At 32.8% G+C, this 16,184-nt stretch overlaps 1 protein-coding gene across 2 annotated transcripts in view; it reads right to left on the bottom strand.

Moving 5' to 3' along the window:
* Window positions 1-16,184, bottom strand: part of LOC145268745 (acetylcholine receptor subunit alpha-like) — a 276,701-nt gene that overhangs the window by 205,213 nt on the left and 55,304 nt on the right. For both annotated transcript variants that reach the window (XM_080124349.1, XM_080124341.1), the window contains exon 2: window positions 1,396-1,440. In XM_080124349.1, coding sequence (XP_079980475.1) covers window positions 1,396-1,440 — 45 coding nt within the window. The remainder of the gene's footprint in view (window positions 1-1,395; window positions 1,441-16,184) is intronic.

The raw sequence follows: 16,184 nt of genomic DNA, 5'->3' as shown, positions 1-16,184 counted from the left end.
GCTGTTAATCTATTTTACTATGTTATTGAAGTGTTCCTTATTTTGATATTAAGTTATATTTCCAAAATAGTGTTATAATATTTCTACAATGTATATATCTATTTTAAGTTTATATAAGGCACATCACGTTTTGGCTTTATATTTTATATTATATATTGTGCTTAAATTGCATAATTCTTTCATAATTTTTACTTTTATTCTACAATTAAATTATTTTTCCATATTACTTTCATTATTTTTAATAATTTTATTGTTAATATTTTATTCTGTATTTTCTGTACAACCATAGTCGATTTCATACTCATTAAATATTGCATTTAATCTATTTCTTTTGGTGGTGTGTTTATCAAGATGTTGCCTATATGATCACAGTTTAATATGGTGGATTATACCATATTAGCTTTCTTTTTTCCATTTTGCATCTTTTTATTTTATGTTTTCTAGTGCAGTTTGTATATCTATTTTAATACGAATTATAACATATATACATATATAATGCAAGGCATCATTTGTTACGTTAAATTTTGACATTCCTATTATTATTATTATTATTATTAATATTATTATTAATAATAATAATAATTTGAGTATAGATTTATATGATTTTAAAAAGAATGCAGATGGTTGAATAAACTTTAATTATTATTGTATTTTTCAAATAATTGTATATTTAAACTTGAATCTTAAAAAATTACTTCTATTAGTGATGAGTTTATATCAGTATTAAATCTTGTAGTTTATTAGTATATTTTATTTCTAATTTTTATTGTGTTTCTTACTATTTTACCTTTATTATATCAAACAATATTTCAACTCAACCTAATTACAAAATATCATTGTAAAATAAGGACATAAAAGATTTTGATAGATTAGCTTTACAGTTTTCTTAATGAAACATCTCTAATAATGAAAGAAATAATCTATGAAGCAAAAGACATGAACTAATATTAAATGTCAACTACATATATACATACTTTTTTATTTTAATAATTTAGCAGCTATAGTGATTTCATATATATATATATATATATATATATATATATATATATATATATATATATTCATTAAGTCACTTAAACGACTGAAACGTTTTCAAACACCGGCTCTCAAAATTATGTAATTCTTGGCGTGGAAGTGCACGACAAATGACGGAACAACGTACGCAAAAGAAAACGCAATAAAAACCTTAAGTCACATCCATTTGTTGTAGTTGATAGTTATTTTTGCTCATTCATAGAAATTCAGTAATCAGTGCCCCCCGGTTAAATAAGACCTAACCTATACTTATAATGTATGTATGCGTGCATATGTCGTTTTCAGAAGCGACCAAAGGGGACAGTGCTCTGGCTTGACGTCGCAGTCAAAACGACATAAAAATTTCGAATTGATTCTCACCTGTCTTAGCCAAACATTAGTTGTCATGATCTGGTTCTTTTCATCCTGAAAAATACAAGATTAAGAATAAAACTTTTCAACAATTTGAAAAAAATTAACATGTCTTTTTAAAAAATACAAATTTAAATACACATATATTTGGTATCCGATAAGATGCTACATTCGCAGCTTGAACCAACTAATAAGAACAGTAATGCTTAAAAAGATGTAAGATTCTGCTGTAGGGACGACTACTATACAATGCAACATAATGAAGTGTGTAAATCTCTCCATCACATCTCTGATAATGAAAGATAATGAAAGATAATGAAAGATAATGAAAGAATATCTATAAAAATTGAAGATCGAATGCATCAGCAAGCCATGGAAACATATACCAGAATATAATTAACCCATATAAAAGAATGTCAAAAACTATCTGAAAAATATACCCGGTGGACCAAGTACACGAAAGATACAAACTATTGCGGTCAGACTCTTAAAAAGATATTTCAGTTTGAATGCATTGTATATCATACGTATATATATATATATATATACATATATATATACATATATATATATATAATATATATATAATACATATAATATATAATACATAATATATAATATATCATATATATATATTATATATATCATATATATATATATATCATATACATATATCATATATATATCATATATATACATATATATATATATATATATATATATATATATATATTCAAAATATGCTTAAAAATGTTGAATAAATGCAACTGCAATGCTAATCTTTTTTTATGAGAATAACATTTTAAGTAATAAACTCAAAAACATAATATTCCAATGTCAATTCCTTATGAATAAAAGGGAACTGTTAAAATAAGTATGTCTGCAACAGCTATGTTTTAAAAATATAAAAAATGTAAACAACAATCACGGTTCTTTCGTATAGCCAGCCACAAATTAAGGACACCATTACAAATTGGACGTGGCATATGCGAAGAAGAGTTCAAAAAGTGAAGCTTTTTTGTATTTCATGTTAATTTGGACTGTAAATGGACATTTTAATGTCAAAATTTATGAGTGCAGCAATTTAATATTCATCTAATGATGACATCAAAATTTGTCGAAATGTTATGCAGACAACTTTATAGAAATATAGAATGTATTAATCGTGTGTCCAAAATGAGTTTTTTTCTCGTTGATTTTCAATCATGCTTCTCGCAATATTTCATCGCTTTTTCTCTTCTATTTCTCTTTGATTTCCTTTTTTTCTTTCATTCTCTCTTTATTTCTTGATTTATTCTTTCATTCTCTCTTTATTTCTTCATTTATTCTTTCATTCTCTCTTTATTTTTTCATTTATTCTTTCATTCTCTCTTTATTTTTTCATTTATTCTTTCATTCTCTCTTTATTTCTTCATTTATTCTTTCATTCTCTCTTTATTTTTTCATTTATTCTTTCATTCTCTCTTTATTTTTTCATTTATTCTTTCATTCTCTCTTTATTTCTTCATTTATTCTTTCATTCTCTCTTATTTCTTCATTTATTCTTTCGTTCTCTCTTTATTTCTTCATTTATTCTTTCATTCTCTCTTTATTTCTTCATTTATTCTTTCATTCTCTCTTATTTCTTCATTTATTCTTTCATTCTCTCTTATTTCTTCATTTATTCTTTCATTCTCTCTTTATTTCCTCATTTATTCTCTCATTCTCTCTTTATTTCCTCATTTATTCTTTCATTCTCTCTTTATTTCTTCATTTATTCTTTCATTCTCTCTTTGCTTTTTTTTTACTTTTTTGTCTTTTTTACACTTTTAACTTTTTTTCACTTTATTATTTACCTTAACCTTATTATTTCTTTCTTTTGCGTGTTTATTCTTTGTTTTAGTTTGATGAATATTGTTTTCCAATATTTTGCTTTTCTTCACTCTTTTTCCATGCCTTTTCTCTTTTTTAATGTCCTCTTTCGCTGTCTTTTATTTCGCTATTTTTACTGTGTCCTCACCATTTTCAATGTCTATACCTCCTTCGATGAAAATCAATATCGCAGTTGGACTAAGCTCTTTGTTGACAACGGTTAAACTATGCGAGACTGCCAGGGATGAAAATGTGCATCTCAATTGTTTAGCAGGTATAATTAGTTATTCAAAACCTATGTGAGGTCTTATTACTCAAAGTAAGAATATTCCTCATGTGCATATTTGTATTAATGTGATAATGATATATATAAGCACGTATATATATATATATATATATATATATATATAATTATCACATTGATATTTTAGTTCTCATTAGATCAACGAAATTATGTTATGTTGAGCTTGGGTAATATCAGATTCGTGACTATTTCGGAATACTTAACACTCTGTCTCACTTTCTATGACGTAATTAGGGCCACATAGTAATTTGATTTTCCTTAGAAACTTTTTCTTCAGGGAATGTTGGATGACTACCCAGGGCAATAACTAAATAGAGGAGAAGTATGTAGCTAATCACTGTATTTTATTTTGTTTAGTTCAAAATTGATTAAAAATACGTAGTTCTATATAACAGGGGAAACGGTAATTTTTATTATTCTCAAAATTGAGTGTAATTTATTAAATAGTTGAATTTTTCTCGCATTTAATTGACTTTTTGTAACATTAATCTTTTTTATAATCGACCCTAAAAAGGTTCATTATACATTCCTAGCTGAATATGAGGATAAGACGTGATGTGTTTTCAGGCCTAATTTCAGTGCAACAACAGGCATTTATCAAATGTATGAAAAGGGAAGAAATTAGTTCTCTTTCAGCGTTTCATAAGCAGGATCGGATCGTTTATGAAAATGTCATTGGCCGCCATGCCATTGAAAAGCGTGTCACGCGGGGTATTGTCAGAGCAATTGATGAAAAAACAAAGATGGCGGATGAAAAAAAGAAGAACAGAATTGAAAAGCGATGAGATACTAATGTTATCAGATATAAAACTACGCGAATTTTATCGCTAGTCGTATTTACTTTCATCTTTCCCTTGAATTGTATTACTAGGTTGGGTCGATTCTCTTTCCTTTGATCATTATAAAACAAGCAAAGAAGGGCTACGAACGACGGGTTTTCGAAAAGAAAACTATTGAGGATGATTTGTAAAAGCAGATGACGTACACAAAACGAGACGAAATAGATTCATAGTTTTTTATTCCGCTTTTAATTTTCAGGTAAAAATAGAAAACACAGTTTATCCTTCAGCATTCCAAAATATATGTTCTGCGATTTGCAGGAGTAGTCATGCATAAGGACGAATCAATGCCAATCCTAGGACACAATTTTTGATAATTCATGCATTTTATAAATTACTGTATTCTTCCGAACAGCTGTTTTCTTGGAAACATATTTTTGTTTTCAACGATTTATTTTTGTTTGAAAAAAAATGCTTTAAAAAAGTAACATTTTTATTTATATGTTTACTCTGTGTTTACATTTTAAACATTTTTCTAGTGAAATATTCCCTATACTTTATCTAATGTTTTTATATAAACATTTCAACTAAGAAAATCTATTGAAAATAAGATGGCTGACAAAATGATAATTATAGATAAACTACTATCTACAATATGTTTAACGCGACATGGGAGTAAATGACCCTTGTGACGTAAACAAACGTTGTTGATGATGACAAAATCTGCAGAGGAAAATACAACGGTGAAAACGTTATAAAATTGAAAAACAACAAAAATATGCATGCAATGAAAAACTTGTAAATAATCCGCCCAAATATGTCTGTTCGTTTTACGTTTAATCATAAATTTATTGAAATAAAAATACTATAGTATGAACTACTAAAATTAACTGATTTAATGAGATTTTAAAAATTAATTTCAAAGGCAAATCCATTAGAATTTTATTTGCTTAGTAAACAAGTCAATCATTGCAATATTTTATAAACAATTGAAGAAAAATAAATTACTCTTTGATTCTTCAAATTTTGGATTACGGTACCATTCTACGCTAATCTAAGTGTACAATGCTTTGCGATAACTATGTTTGGAAACAAGTGATTGTCCCCAAAGATGATTAATGTACCAGTCGAGGTATTATAAAGAAATTTGGATGATGAAACGCCAAGATAGATTCAGAGAACACGCAAAAAGGTGTGGGTGTATTTTGCTTCTATTAATAGATGTGCGAAAGTTGAAATGTTTCCAACATTGACTAATCCAGATAATCCAACTAAATTCTTAAACTGAAGATTCAGTTCTGATTTTTATCGTTACACAATATCGACAACAAAGTAGTTTATAATGAGAAAATAGAGAAGATAATATATTGTGAACGACGTTTGATGCGAGTTCGATAACAAAGTGTTTTCTTTTTTCAGCAAATCAACAAATGATACGAAAGCCCTACAACCCTTGGAGGAGACGTTAGATACAAATAAGAGCAAAACTGTTTAAATTTTGACGCTCATTAAAAGTCGCTCGTCAGGATAAAATAAAAGCCTTAGACATCTATATGTTATTTTATTTCGTTAGTCTTCTTGGCCGAAACACAAATGGTACCAGTGCTTCTATTTTGAAAGAGCTGGAATCGCTCCAAGATCGAGACAAACCCGATGTAATATGTTGAATGAGATGGCAAGAAACATCAAAATTATCCCAAGTCCTCCATTAAGCACACAACATAGGGAAAAACGAAAGACTTGACCACAGATATACATGAAAATGGATTTCCAATGTGTCTTATTTACAGATGAGACCCGTGCTACTCTTAACGGTCCGAATAGATGAGCCAAAGTTTGAAACTCGAACGAACCTCCAACCCCTTACAGAGTTCATTGCCAAGAAGGAGGTTGAGTCATCATATTTTGGATGGGAATCATTGGGGGATAAGTTGCTTAGACCATTCCGAGTTCCAGAGGGTGTAAAACCTACCAGCAATGCATACACGGCCTTTTTGGATAAACATTTGTCACCACGGCTTGATGACCTACTTTGATTTTTATGCATGGCAAGGCACCATCCCATTCTATAAGGACGACTGCAGCCTTCCTTTAATCTATAGGATTCTTCAGAGAAACTCTCATGATCTGACCAGCGTGCTCTCCCGACCTTAACTTCATTGAATATCTCTGGTCAATATTAAAAAGAAAAGTTTATGAGGGAGGAGAGCAGTTTACTTCAGAGGATGCCTTGTGGAGAACATAGTTGATATTGCTAGAGCCATAACTCCTTTTTGACATTAAACAATTTACTTCCCTGGGGGACAAACGGTTGTTTAAAGTTATTTAAAAACGGTGGATATGTCGATAAATAATTCATTTATTTGAGGCTTAGCACCTAGGATGTGCCTTTTCTCATTATTCTTTGACAGAAAAATATAATACAAAACGATCCCCGGTATTTGTCGTCTGAAAGGTCGAGCTTCAAAACGATACTGATCTTGTGAAAATCTGTCGCCTCAGTCGAAAGTTTTAGGCAGATATTCAAACATACATACATACATACATGCATACATACATACATACATACATACATACATACATTTATATATTGGTAACTAAAAAATTTCGATCCAAACCAATTAAAAAGCTTGCTCTATCTCTGAATACACTATGTTAAATTTCAAATGTTTAGACCAGAAATTGTCTGAGTAACCGCAGATGTCAAATTTTTTAAACTTTGACCCCTATTATGACCGCTTAACACGTATTGTGTTTGGCTCAAATTAAATTATTATGTTAGATCAATATCTAAGGAACCTATATCTAAAATTTTAATTGTTTATACCCAAAATTGGCGGATAAGTTTGGTAGAGTTCTCAAAGGTCAAATCGTTGAATTTTGACCCCCTTAACAGCCAAATTTCTGGCCGAAAACAACTTACAACGATTTTCCAAATCTCCATACCCTGTATATCAAATTTCGAGTCTGCATACTGAAAATTGACAGAGTTATTGCGTAGGGAAATATACACAGACAGACACACACTTTCACTCATATATATATATATATATATATATATATATATATATATATATATATTACAGGCAGCAAAAAAAATGTCCGCACTTGCAATTAAAAAAAAATGAAAATTTAAGCTAAATTTAATGTAACTGTTTAAACAAACTATACCTCATTTTATTGGCCTTTTATTCTTCTATAATTTTACCTGTTCATATTTGACTTTTAACTGAAATATTCTACTGTTCATGTCAATTTAGAAACAATAACTTCAAATTGAGAAGACAAAAAGAAAGTCCGCACAATGGAAAATTGTTATGTAACTGCAACTTTAGGACATTAATGCAACACAAATACAACAGGAACACAATGAACTAGTTAATATTTAGTAGCATAACTCTTCTACAATTTGACAGCCTGCAATCTTTTGGGAATTCCTTGGATTAGACTGCAGCAATACTCCAGGCAAATGGAATCCCACTTTTCCTTAATTTTTGTCCAAAGTCCTTCCAAATTAAAAATATTATCATTGCGTAGCTGTTGCGTGATGTAATGCCATATATTTTCGATAGTATTGAGGCCTAGAGATTGTGCAGGTCAATCCAAACACGGAATATCATGCTCTTCCAGGAACATCTTGACATTGCCAGCTGCGTGAATGGTAGCATTATTCTGCATGAAGATCGGATTATCATCCAAATTCTGACCAAAGTAGGGTAGAAAATGCTCAGTCTACATATTAATGCATTGGTCAAATTAATTCGACCTTGCAAGCGAACTATAGGTCCTGGAAACTGGTACTAATAATGCCCTCCACCGCCTTGCAGCGTTGAAACTGAGCACCTAGGATTAAATTCTTCGTCTTTCCTCCGACAGATGTACTGCCTACCATCACTGCCTAGCATATTGAACTTGCTTTCGTCGCTAAAAAGTATTTTTGACCATTATGAAGTCCTTTCTGTTCTTTACAGAAATCATTGGCTTGCGTCTTGCTACATATCCTTACAAATTAAATTTCTTTAATCTGTTCTTGACAGTAGAAAGAGAACACTTTTTAACAAGATTGCACTGTTGTTGGATTTGGGGAGCCGTTTCAAATCTCTTTCTTAGGCTGCGGATCTTCATAGCATTATCTTCCCTGTTAGAAATAACTCTAGTACGACCAGATTTATGGGCATCACGAACACTGCCTATGTTTTGATGCTTTGCACAGTCTTTCGTACTGATTTCTCATCACATTTCAATCTGCAGCCGATTTCTAGATTGGATAAACCGGAAAGGTGGAGATTAATGAGCTCCTGACGATCACTAAGAGAAAGTTGTGGCATATGGACTAAATATTACGTTGTATAACCTAGAACAGCTACAATTACTATTAGAGATTCTTTATTGCTTGTTGCTGGATATTTAAAACTGATTTAGGGGCGATAATTTAGGCTGGATTCAAGCGAATTTGTTGCTGCAGACATTCTTTTTTCCTCCTCAATTTGAAGTTATTTTTTAATAATTGATGTGAACACAAGAATATTTCAATTAATAGTCAAATATGAACAGGTAAAATTATAGAGGAATAAAAGGGCATCAAATGAGGTATAGGTTTTTTTTTTCAACAATAACATTAAATTTAGCTTAAATGTGCAGGTTTTTTTTTTAAATTACAAGTGCGGATTTTTTTTTTGCCGGCACTATATATATATATATATATATATATATATATATATATATATATATATATATATATATATATATATATATATATATTGTACATTCTATGTAAAATTGCGATTTATGTGATTGAGGAAGACCGAAACAGTTGTATATATATGAGTAAAAAAAAACTGCGTATGATAAATTCATGAAAATACGTTACCTACATTTTCTTAGGATTATAGTGCATTAAACTGAATTAAATCGCTTCGTATTATTTCTTTATTCTGAGCTAATCGATCAGTGTGAATTCCAAATTGCTTTGTTATTATTACTCAGTTGATGCATTCAAGACCTATAAAAGCAACCTGTCATGGACGTGCTACATAAGCAGAGTACGTTATTAGATTTTTCCATAAAGAAAAGAAATTGAACCGGTCAACATTCACCAGCGCCTATTTACGAACTCGATGTAGTTGATGTCAGCACAGTTAGGAGATGGGTTCCTCGATTTCAAAGTGGTGACATAGAAGTAGACTTCTCCGATCGAGGCATCGTCAATCATCTCTGGTAAAAATCCATTGGGAATTGTGTTGATTATATAGAAAAATAAATTCATGAACTCAAATGTCGCTCGTTTGAAAGGTACCTCACCCGTCTCATAGCTCTTAAGCGTTTTAATTCCTTCAGTCTAAAAGAGCAAAGTTTATTTTAATGTAATTATACTTTCAAAGAAACAGCGCTCGTGATACTGCAGATATATAGGAAGCTAAACATGTATGTTTCTCCTAGAGCTATATTAATATTTAGTATAAAGATTAATAATTGTAATTTATGAATCAGTTTCAAAAGGATAAACAAACAAAATGGAATTGAGTGTATGGTCCTTTCGAAAACGATATTTATTTTATTAAAATTGACAGTATTATTGACAATAATTGACAAAGATGGTTTTTTTTATATTCTCATCATCAGTATAAAAAGGGGCGAGTTAAAGATGCCAAAATAAAACTAGCATTTTTGTTGTAAGTAAGGAGAATATTCCTTATTGAGCTGCATGAGAAAATTTGTTTTAAAGTTCGTCAGTGCATATGCGGGCATGTTGTTTTTATATTTTGGCCATACATTTTATGGATATAACTTAATTTTCTATTTGAAATTTGACTCGACCTAAACAGATAAAAATAATAAAAAAATCACCAACGATAATTACGATCGTCACTTGAAGAAATGTAAAAATTAGCTAGGAATTTTATTTTATCTTTTTCCTGAAAAATAAAATAATGGTAATAATTCCTTACGTATCTGATAAAAATTACAAACTTAATAAATGGTTAAGGAATAAACAATTTTCAGCAAAGTAACAAGAACTTCCAAGTCGATGACATCATCCCAGCATTCTTGTCATGCGAATTAAATCAAATCACTGCCGTGGCTACCAAATACGAATACATTTCTGTTTCTATTTATTTTTCATTTTCAGTGACAGAATACCTTAGAACAAATATTTTCTTACTGACATTATCTTCAGCTTCGATCAATAACTAATCGACACCTGACTATTATTCTGGAACAACTGTTTCGGTAAAACGCATAAGAGAAAGATAATTGCTTCTTAGAATACGATTTCAACTGCAACGGATTAAAAGAAATGATAGTATAACATAGTAAATTCTTGTGGTTATCTAACGTTTAATCGTTATATATGATGAGTAGGATGGGTGTTTGTGTAATGCTGTCTGCGGATCGAAACACATTTTGTGCAGTTTCAATCGCAAAGGAAAAATAAAAATAACACAAAAATAAGAAATAAATCCAACGCTTTGTTCTTTGTGAGAACAACATTTATTTCCTCATTATCTCTCTATCGCTGTGACGTCTTTTACGTGATTGTCTTCTTGAGAGTCCTTCTCGCCTCGCACGTGATCGCAAACGTTATCCACATCTCTTTAGTGATCGTTCTCTCTCTCTCTTTTATAGTAATTTTCTCCTCTGGTGAAATCATTTCGTATTCATTTACATACGCACATCCCCGCTATGTTACATTTAGACGGTCATGATTGTTTTTTTTAACTATTGTTTCTTGCTTGGCTTGTTTATACAAGAATAGCTATTCTAAATTAACATATACTTTATTCATCCCATCTAAAAAAGCACCATCCTATAAAAAGGACCATCCTATAAAACTTAGACAATGAAACCGTTAGAAAGGCGCTTTATCTCTCTCTTTCCATTAACTTTAGCCGAAAGGAAAACAGCTAATAAACATCAGTATATACAAGCCTATAAGGTAAGCTGTTTTTCTCAAATACAACATCTTCTGTTGTTCGTTTGCTTCATAGCGATTTTCTACTACTGTTCCGGTAGTAATTTTTATCCTTTAGGGTTATGACAGCAGAATATTTTTTTCATTGTTTTGACTCTCAAGTATATATCCAGCACAGGCACAGTTAATTGACGGAGAACTACATCACTCTTTATAAAAGCATATACGATATCAACGGATACACACCCGAGAGTCAACACAATGAAAAGAATATGCTGGTGTCCTAGCCCTACTGATAAGTGGTGAAGACTTTGTGGACGATGATTAAAAAAATGTATGGCACGAAATACGGAGATCTGATTATTGTCGCCAAAATAACACGAAAATAAGCAAAATAAGAAAGAAAACGATCAAGCAAAACAATTGGAAGAAAAGTGGTTACATGGACAATTGATAATACTAACCAAAGAAATAGCATACGAAATCAAAATATCTACACAAAGGACAATTAAACAAAGAAACGGAATTGTCACCGATAACTGCAAAAACAAATCGATTAGAACTAATACAAGCTACTTTTATTTTCTCTACCGATCTCCCTCGACCCAAGATTGTACCCTAATAAACAAAGTCTCTGACAGCATAGATACAGCACTTTCCCTGCACACCACGCGCAAATTTTATAGCAAGCCCTACTCTCCCCAATGGTTTGCTTCTACTTGTGCAGCTGCAATAGCGCAAAGGCAGCATGCGCGCCACAAATTTAACCGACATAAGTCCAGTTCAAACAGGCAGAAGTATATAGAACCTAGAAGTAACTGTAAGAAAGAAATAGCGACAGCGAAGAGAGAATTTACTGAAACCACTACAAAACGCATCGAAGCACAGAAATTAGGAACACGCGACTCCTGAAAAATCTACAACAGTGTAGTAAATAATGGGCAATCAACAATTCCCCCACTATCCAAGAATCATGAGGTTGTTGGCTCTGCAACTGAGAATGCTAACATGCTTGCCAGTCGGTTTGCCTCCAACTCCACACTGGACCCTGCCAACCACCTCATCCCTAACTTTTCTTTTGCGGACAGACGCCATACTAGATCTGAAAATCATCCCTGCTCAGGTGCATGCTATCATAAGAAATCTTGACACTTCAAAAGCATTTGAACCTGATCTCATTCCGGCTGTGCTATTAAAAATGTGCTCGGTCGAAGTAGCTCCAGTTCTCTCCAAATTTTACAACAAATGCCTTAAGGAATCTTGCTTTCCTGCCTGCTGGAAAACTGCTTCTGTAGTACCAGTTTTCAAGAATTCTGGCGAAAGAACTGACCCAGTAAATTATCGCACTATTAGCCTCCTCCCACTTTTCGCCAAAATATTTGAGTCAATAATTACCTAAGCTCTAGTCCATCACCTTACAGATGCTAAACTTCTGACTGACCAAGAATATGGATTTAGGCAAGCCCGTTTCACAGCAGACATCTTAATTGTAATCTCAGAACGTATACACCAGTCACTGGGCAAAGCGGGGGAGGGTAGAGCGTAGCTCTGGATATATCTAAGGCTTTTGACAGGGTATGACATGAAGGTCTTCTCGGGAAAATCAGACCACACTGGAAGAATACTTAACATAATTAAATCCTTCTTAAATAAGAGAAAATCCAGGTTGTCTTCTCGGGAAAAATCAGACCACACCGGAAGAATACTTAACATAAATAAATCCTTCTTAGATAAGAGAAAAATCCAGTTTGTCCTCGACGGTCATACATCTAAACAATATGATATAAATGCGGGAGTGCCTCAGGGGTCTATCCTTGGGCCTCTGTTATTCCTAATATTCATAAATGACCTCCCTCACAAAATTACCTGTGAGATGGGTATATATGCTGACGACACCACGCTCTATAACAGACACGACAGGAAAACAAATGAACACATATCTAAAGAAATGGCAGAAACATTAGAGGATGACCACCGATCTGTAATGGAATGGGAACATAAATGGATGGTCACATTCAATGCTGCTAAGACTAAACTCATTTCCTTCAATAATTACAAGAAACCTTCTCTAACACCAATAGCCATGGCCAATGACTCTTTATCTGAAAGTGCATCTTTTAAACTCCTCGGCCTAACGCTCACAGGAAACATAAGTTGGAACAGTTACATTGAGAGTATCGCCAGGACCGTTGCGAAGAAGGTGGGTTCTCTCTACCGTGCTAGAAAGATACTAACGCCCGAAAGTATCCTATACCTCTATAAGGCCACTATTCGCCCATGTATGAAGCACTGTTGTCGTATTTGGGCTGGTGCATCTGCCACTAGTTTCTCGCTCCTGGACAAGGTTCAAAAGAAAGTCACCAATCTGATAGGTCCTGAACTGTCATCTAAACTTCAGCCTCTGTCCCATCGACGAAACGTTGCATTCCTCTGCCTGTTCTACAAGTACTTTTACGGTGAATGCTCTGACGAACTGCAAGCACTTGTGCCCCCTCGACGTAAATACCCCCGACAACCCCTACAAGCAGCTAAATCCCACCCCTACACAGTAAAGATCCCTAGATATGAGAGAGTCTTCTACTCCAGTAGTTTCTTCCCCAGGACAGCTAGACTTTGGAATTCCTTTCCGGGTCCCTGCTTCCCCAACTGTACTGACATGCAGAAATTCAAGTATAACATGAACCGACAGCTTGCTGCCGAACTCCCTACACAGTACCCCCGATGTCTATGTCTTATAGTAGCTCCCTACAATAAAGTGGCAATGTGCCTTGTTTAGGGTGAAAATGTAGTTTTAAAAAAGCAATAATCGTTATGATCACTAATAAATTTAGACTATATGAACAAAGAGGTAAGATAAGACACTTAAAAAACTAACTTTAAATGAATTTTAAAACAGACAAGGCTTGGCCTGGTAGGTAGTCTATCAGAAATTATGTAAACGATTGCATTGGAACATATAAATGATTTTAACGGTATTGAAAGCTTAAGGGCTTAAGATCTCTCGAACATAGCAATACAACCATACAAAGCTGACTAAGAAACGTGATAAAAGTCAAGAGAAACGAAACATTCTGCCAAATAATAGATTACAATGCCCCACATGTCAATTACAATTATTTTGATGTTTCTGTTCTTTAAAATATTGAAATCAAATTTACTGATTACTGACTTGAAAAACAGAGAAAAAGTGGTCAGACGATTGTCAAATACTCTCTTAAATATTCGGTCTTCCTACTTTGGTAATACTGAATTGGTGATCGTGTCACATTGCGTGTATGCATTTCTATGAGGATCCTGCAAAATGCTTTTAACGCTTATATGATATTTGACATAACACTTTTTATCACTGAATAAAAGTTTCCTTATGCTAAAGTAATAATATTGTCATCAGTATTTTGTTGTGATGTATCATTTCTATGTTTGCGACAATGGCTTCGTTCTTAGGAGAGCTTCTAATTCAATTCACGGCAACTAAAAGGAATTTTCGAGGAAAGTGATTCTCGATATCGACACAGAAATCCAGAAATGCATGCATTATGCGTAGGGCGCCGAAATAACTTAATGTTGAAGTCTTGTGACCAACATAAAAATATAAACTAGAATTCCAATGTACATTGTTTTAAATATCTAAAAATATCTCTCAATTTGGATAGTTTTGTATTCTTATTCACTGTATAGATTTAGACAAAATATCTTTTTTTTTAACTGTACTAAATACAATATTTATTTTCGCAAAATAATTTCAATAATGATAAAAAGAAAAAGAGAGATTTATTATTATTATTATTATTATTATTATTATTATTATTATTATTATTGGCTCACAAGGAACTTTCACAGAGGTCATCAAAGATCTCATTGAATACAGCCTGTAGTATTCTCTGGAAGCTGATTAACAACAAGTCTCCCCATATTTTCCAGTTCCAATTCCACCTCTTTCGATAACATTTGCAAATAAATTTGCATTATCACAACAACTGCTTACCATTGATTTCTCGTTGGCAGCGGCCGTCAATCTTTACTGGAATTTGAGTGGCAATAAGCCTTTCCATGGTCCCAATTTTCTTCGCACTTATACAGTGGAAGTCTGGTCAGTGCTTACTGCTCTTTCCTTCCTTCTTGAATACTTGGCTATTCGGGCTTTTTTCTGGGGGGGGGAGCAGTGATGTGATAATGTGGGATGGGGGATAGAGTAGGGTTAGATTTAGTGTGCAGCTTCAATGTTCTTGGTTCTATGTAGTGCTTCATGTTTTTTTGGATGTATTTTCCCAGTCATTCCTCTGATTCCAATTTCTCCCAACCTATTTTCAAAGGTTTTCAGGATTGTTTATAGTGGCCCTACTATTATAGGTATTATTTTGATTTTCTTCATCTTCTTCATCTTCCATATCTTTTTCAGCTCTCTGGCTAGCTCTGTGCATTTGCTATGTTTCTCCTTTTCTTTGATATTCACCCTGTGGTCAGCTGCTGCTGCTATTATTATTATTATTATTATTATTATTATTATTATTATTATTATTATTCACTAGGAGTTTTCACAGAGCGTCATCAATAAATCCTCTTTAGGAACAACCTGTACTGTTCTCTGAAATCTGAGGGACAACAAGTCTCGCCAGATTTTTAGTACTCTCCACCTATTTCAATAACTTTTGCCAATTTGTTTGCGTTATCGCAATAGCCGTTTACCATTGATTTCTGGTTGGTAGCGACCATGGATCTTGACTGCAATTTGGGTGGCAATAAGTCTCCTCAAGGTCGCGGTCTTTTTGCACTCATCCAGTGGAGGTTTAGTTAGTGCTTTCTCTCCTCCTTGACCTTCCTCGATGTTTGGTGTGGCGCCAGTTTATGGTGGCACTTTACGGGGAGGATCGGAGGCGCAGGAGGTTATTTTACAGTACAGTTCTAGTTTTCTTGATTATATGTGGCGTTTATTTGTGTCTTACATCGATAG

The sequence above is a fragment of the Euprymna scolopes genome, chromosome 4 (genome assembly GCF_053919585.1).
Source record: "Euprymna scolopes isolate OS-2025 chromosome 4, ASM5391958v1, whole genome shotgun sequence".
Taxonomy (NCBI): Eukaryota; Metazoa; Mollusca; class Cephalopoda; order Sepiida; family Sepiolidae; genus Euprymna; species Euprymna scolopes.
The sequence above is the reverse complement of the archived record's forward strand: the minus strand, read 5'-3'. Positions and strand labels throughout refer to the sequence as shown.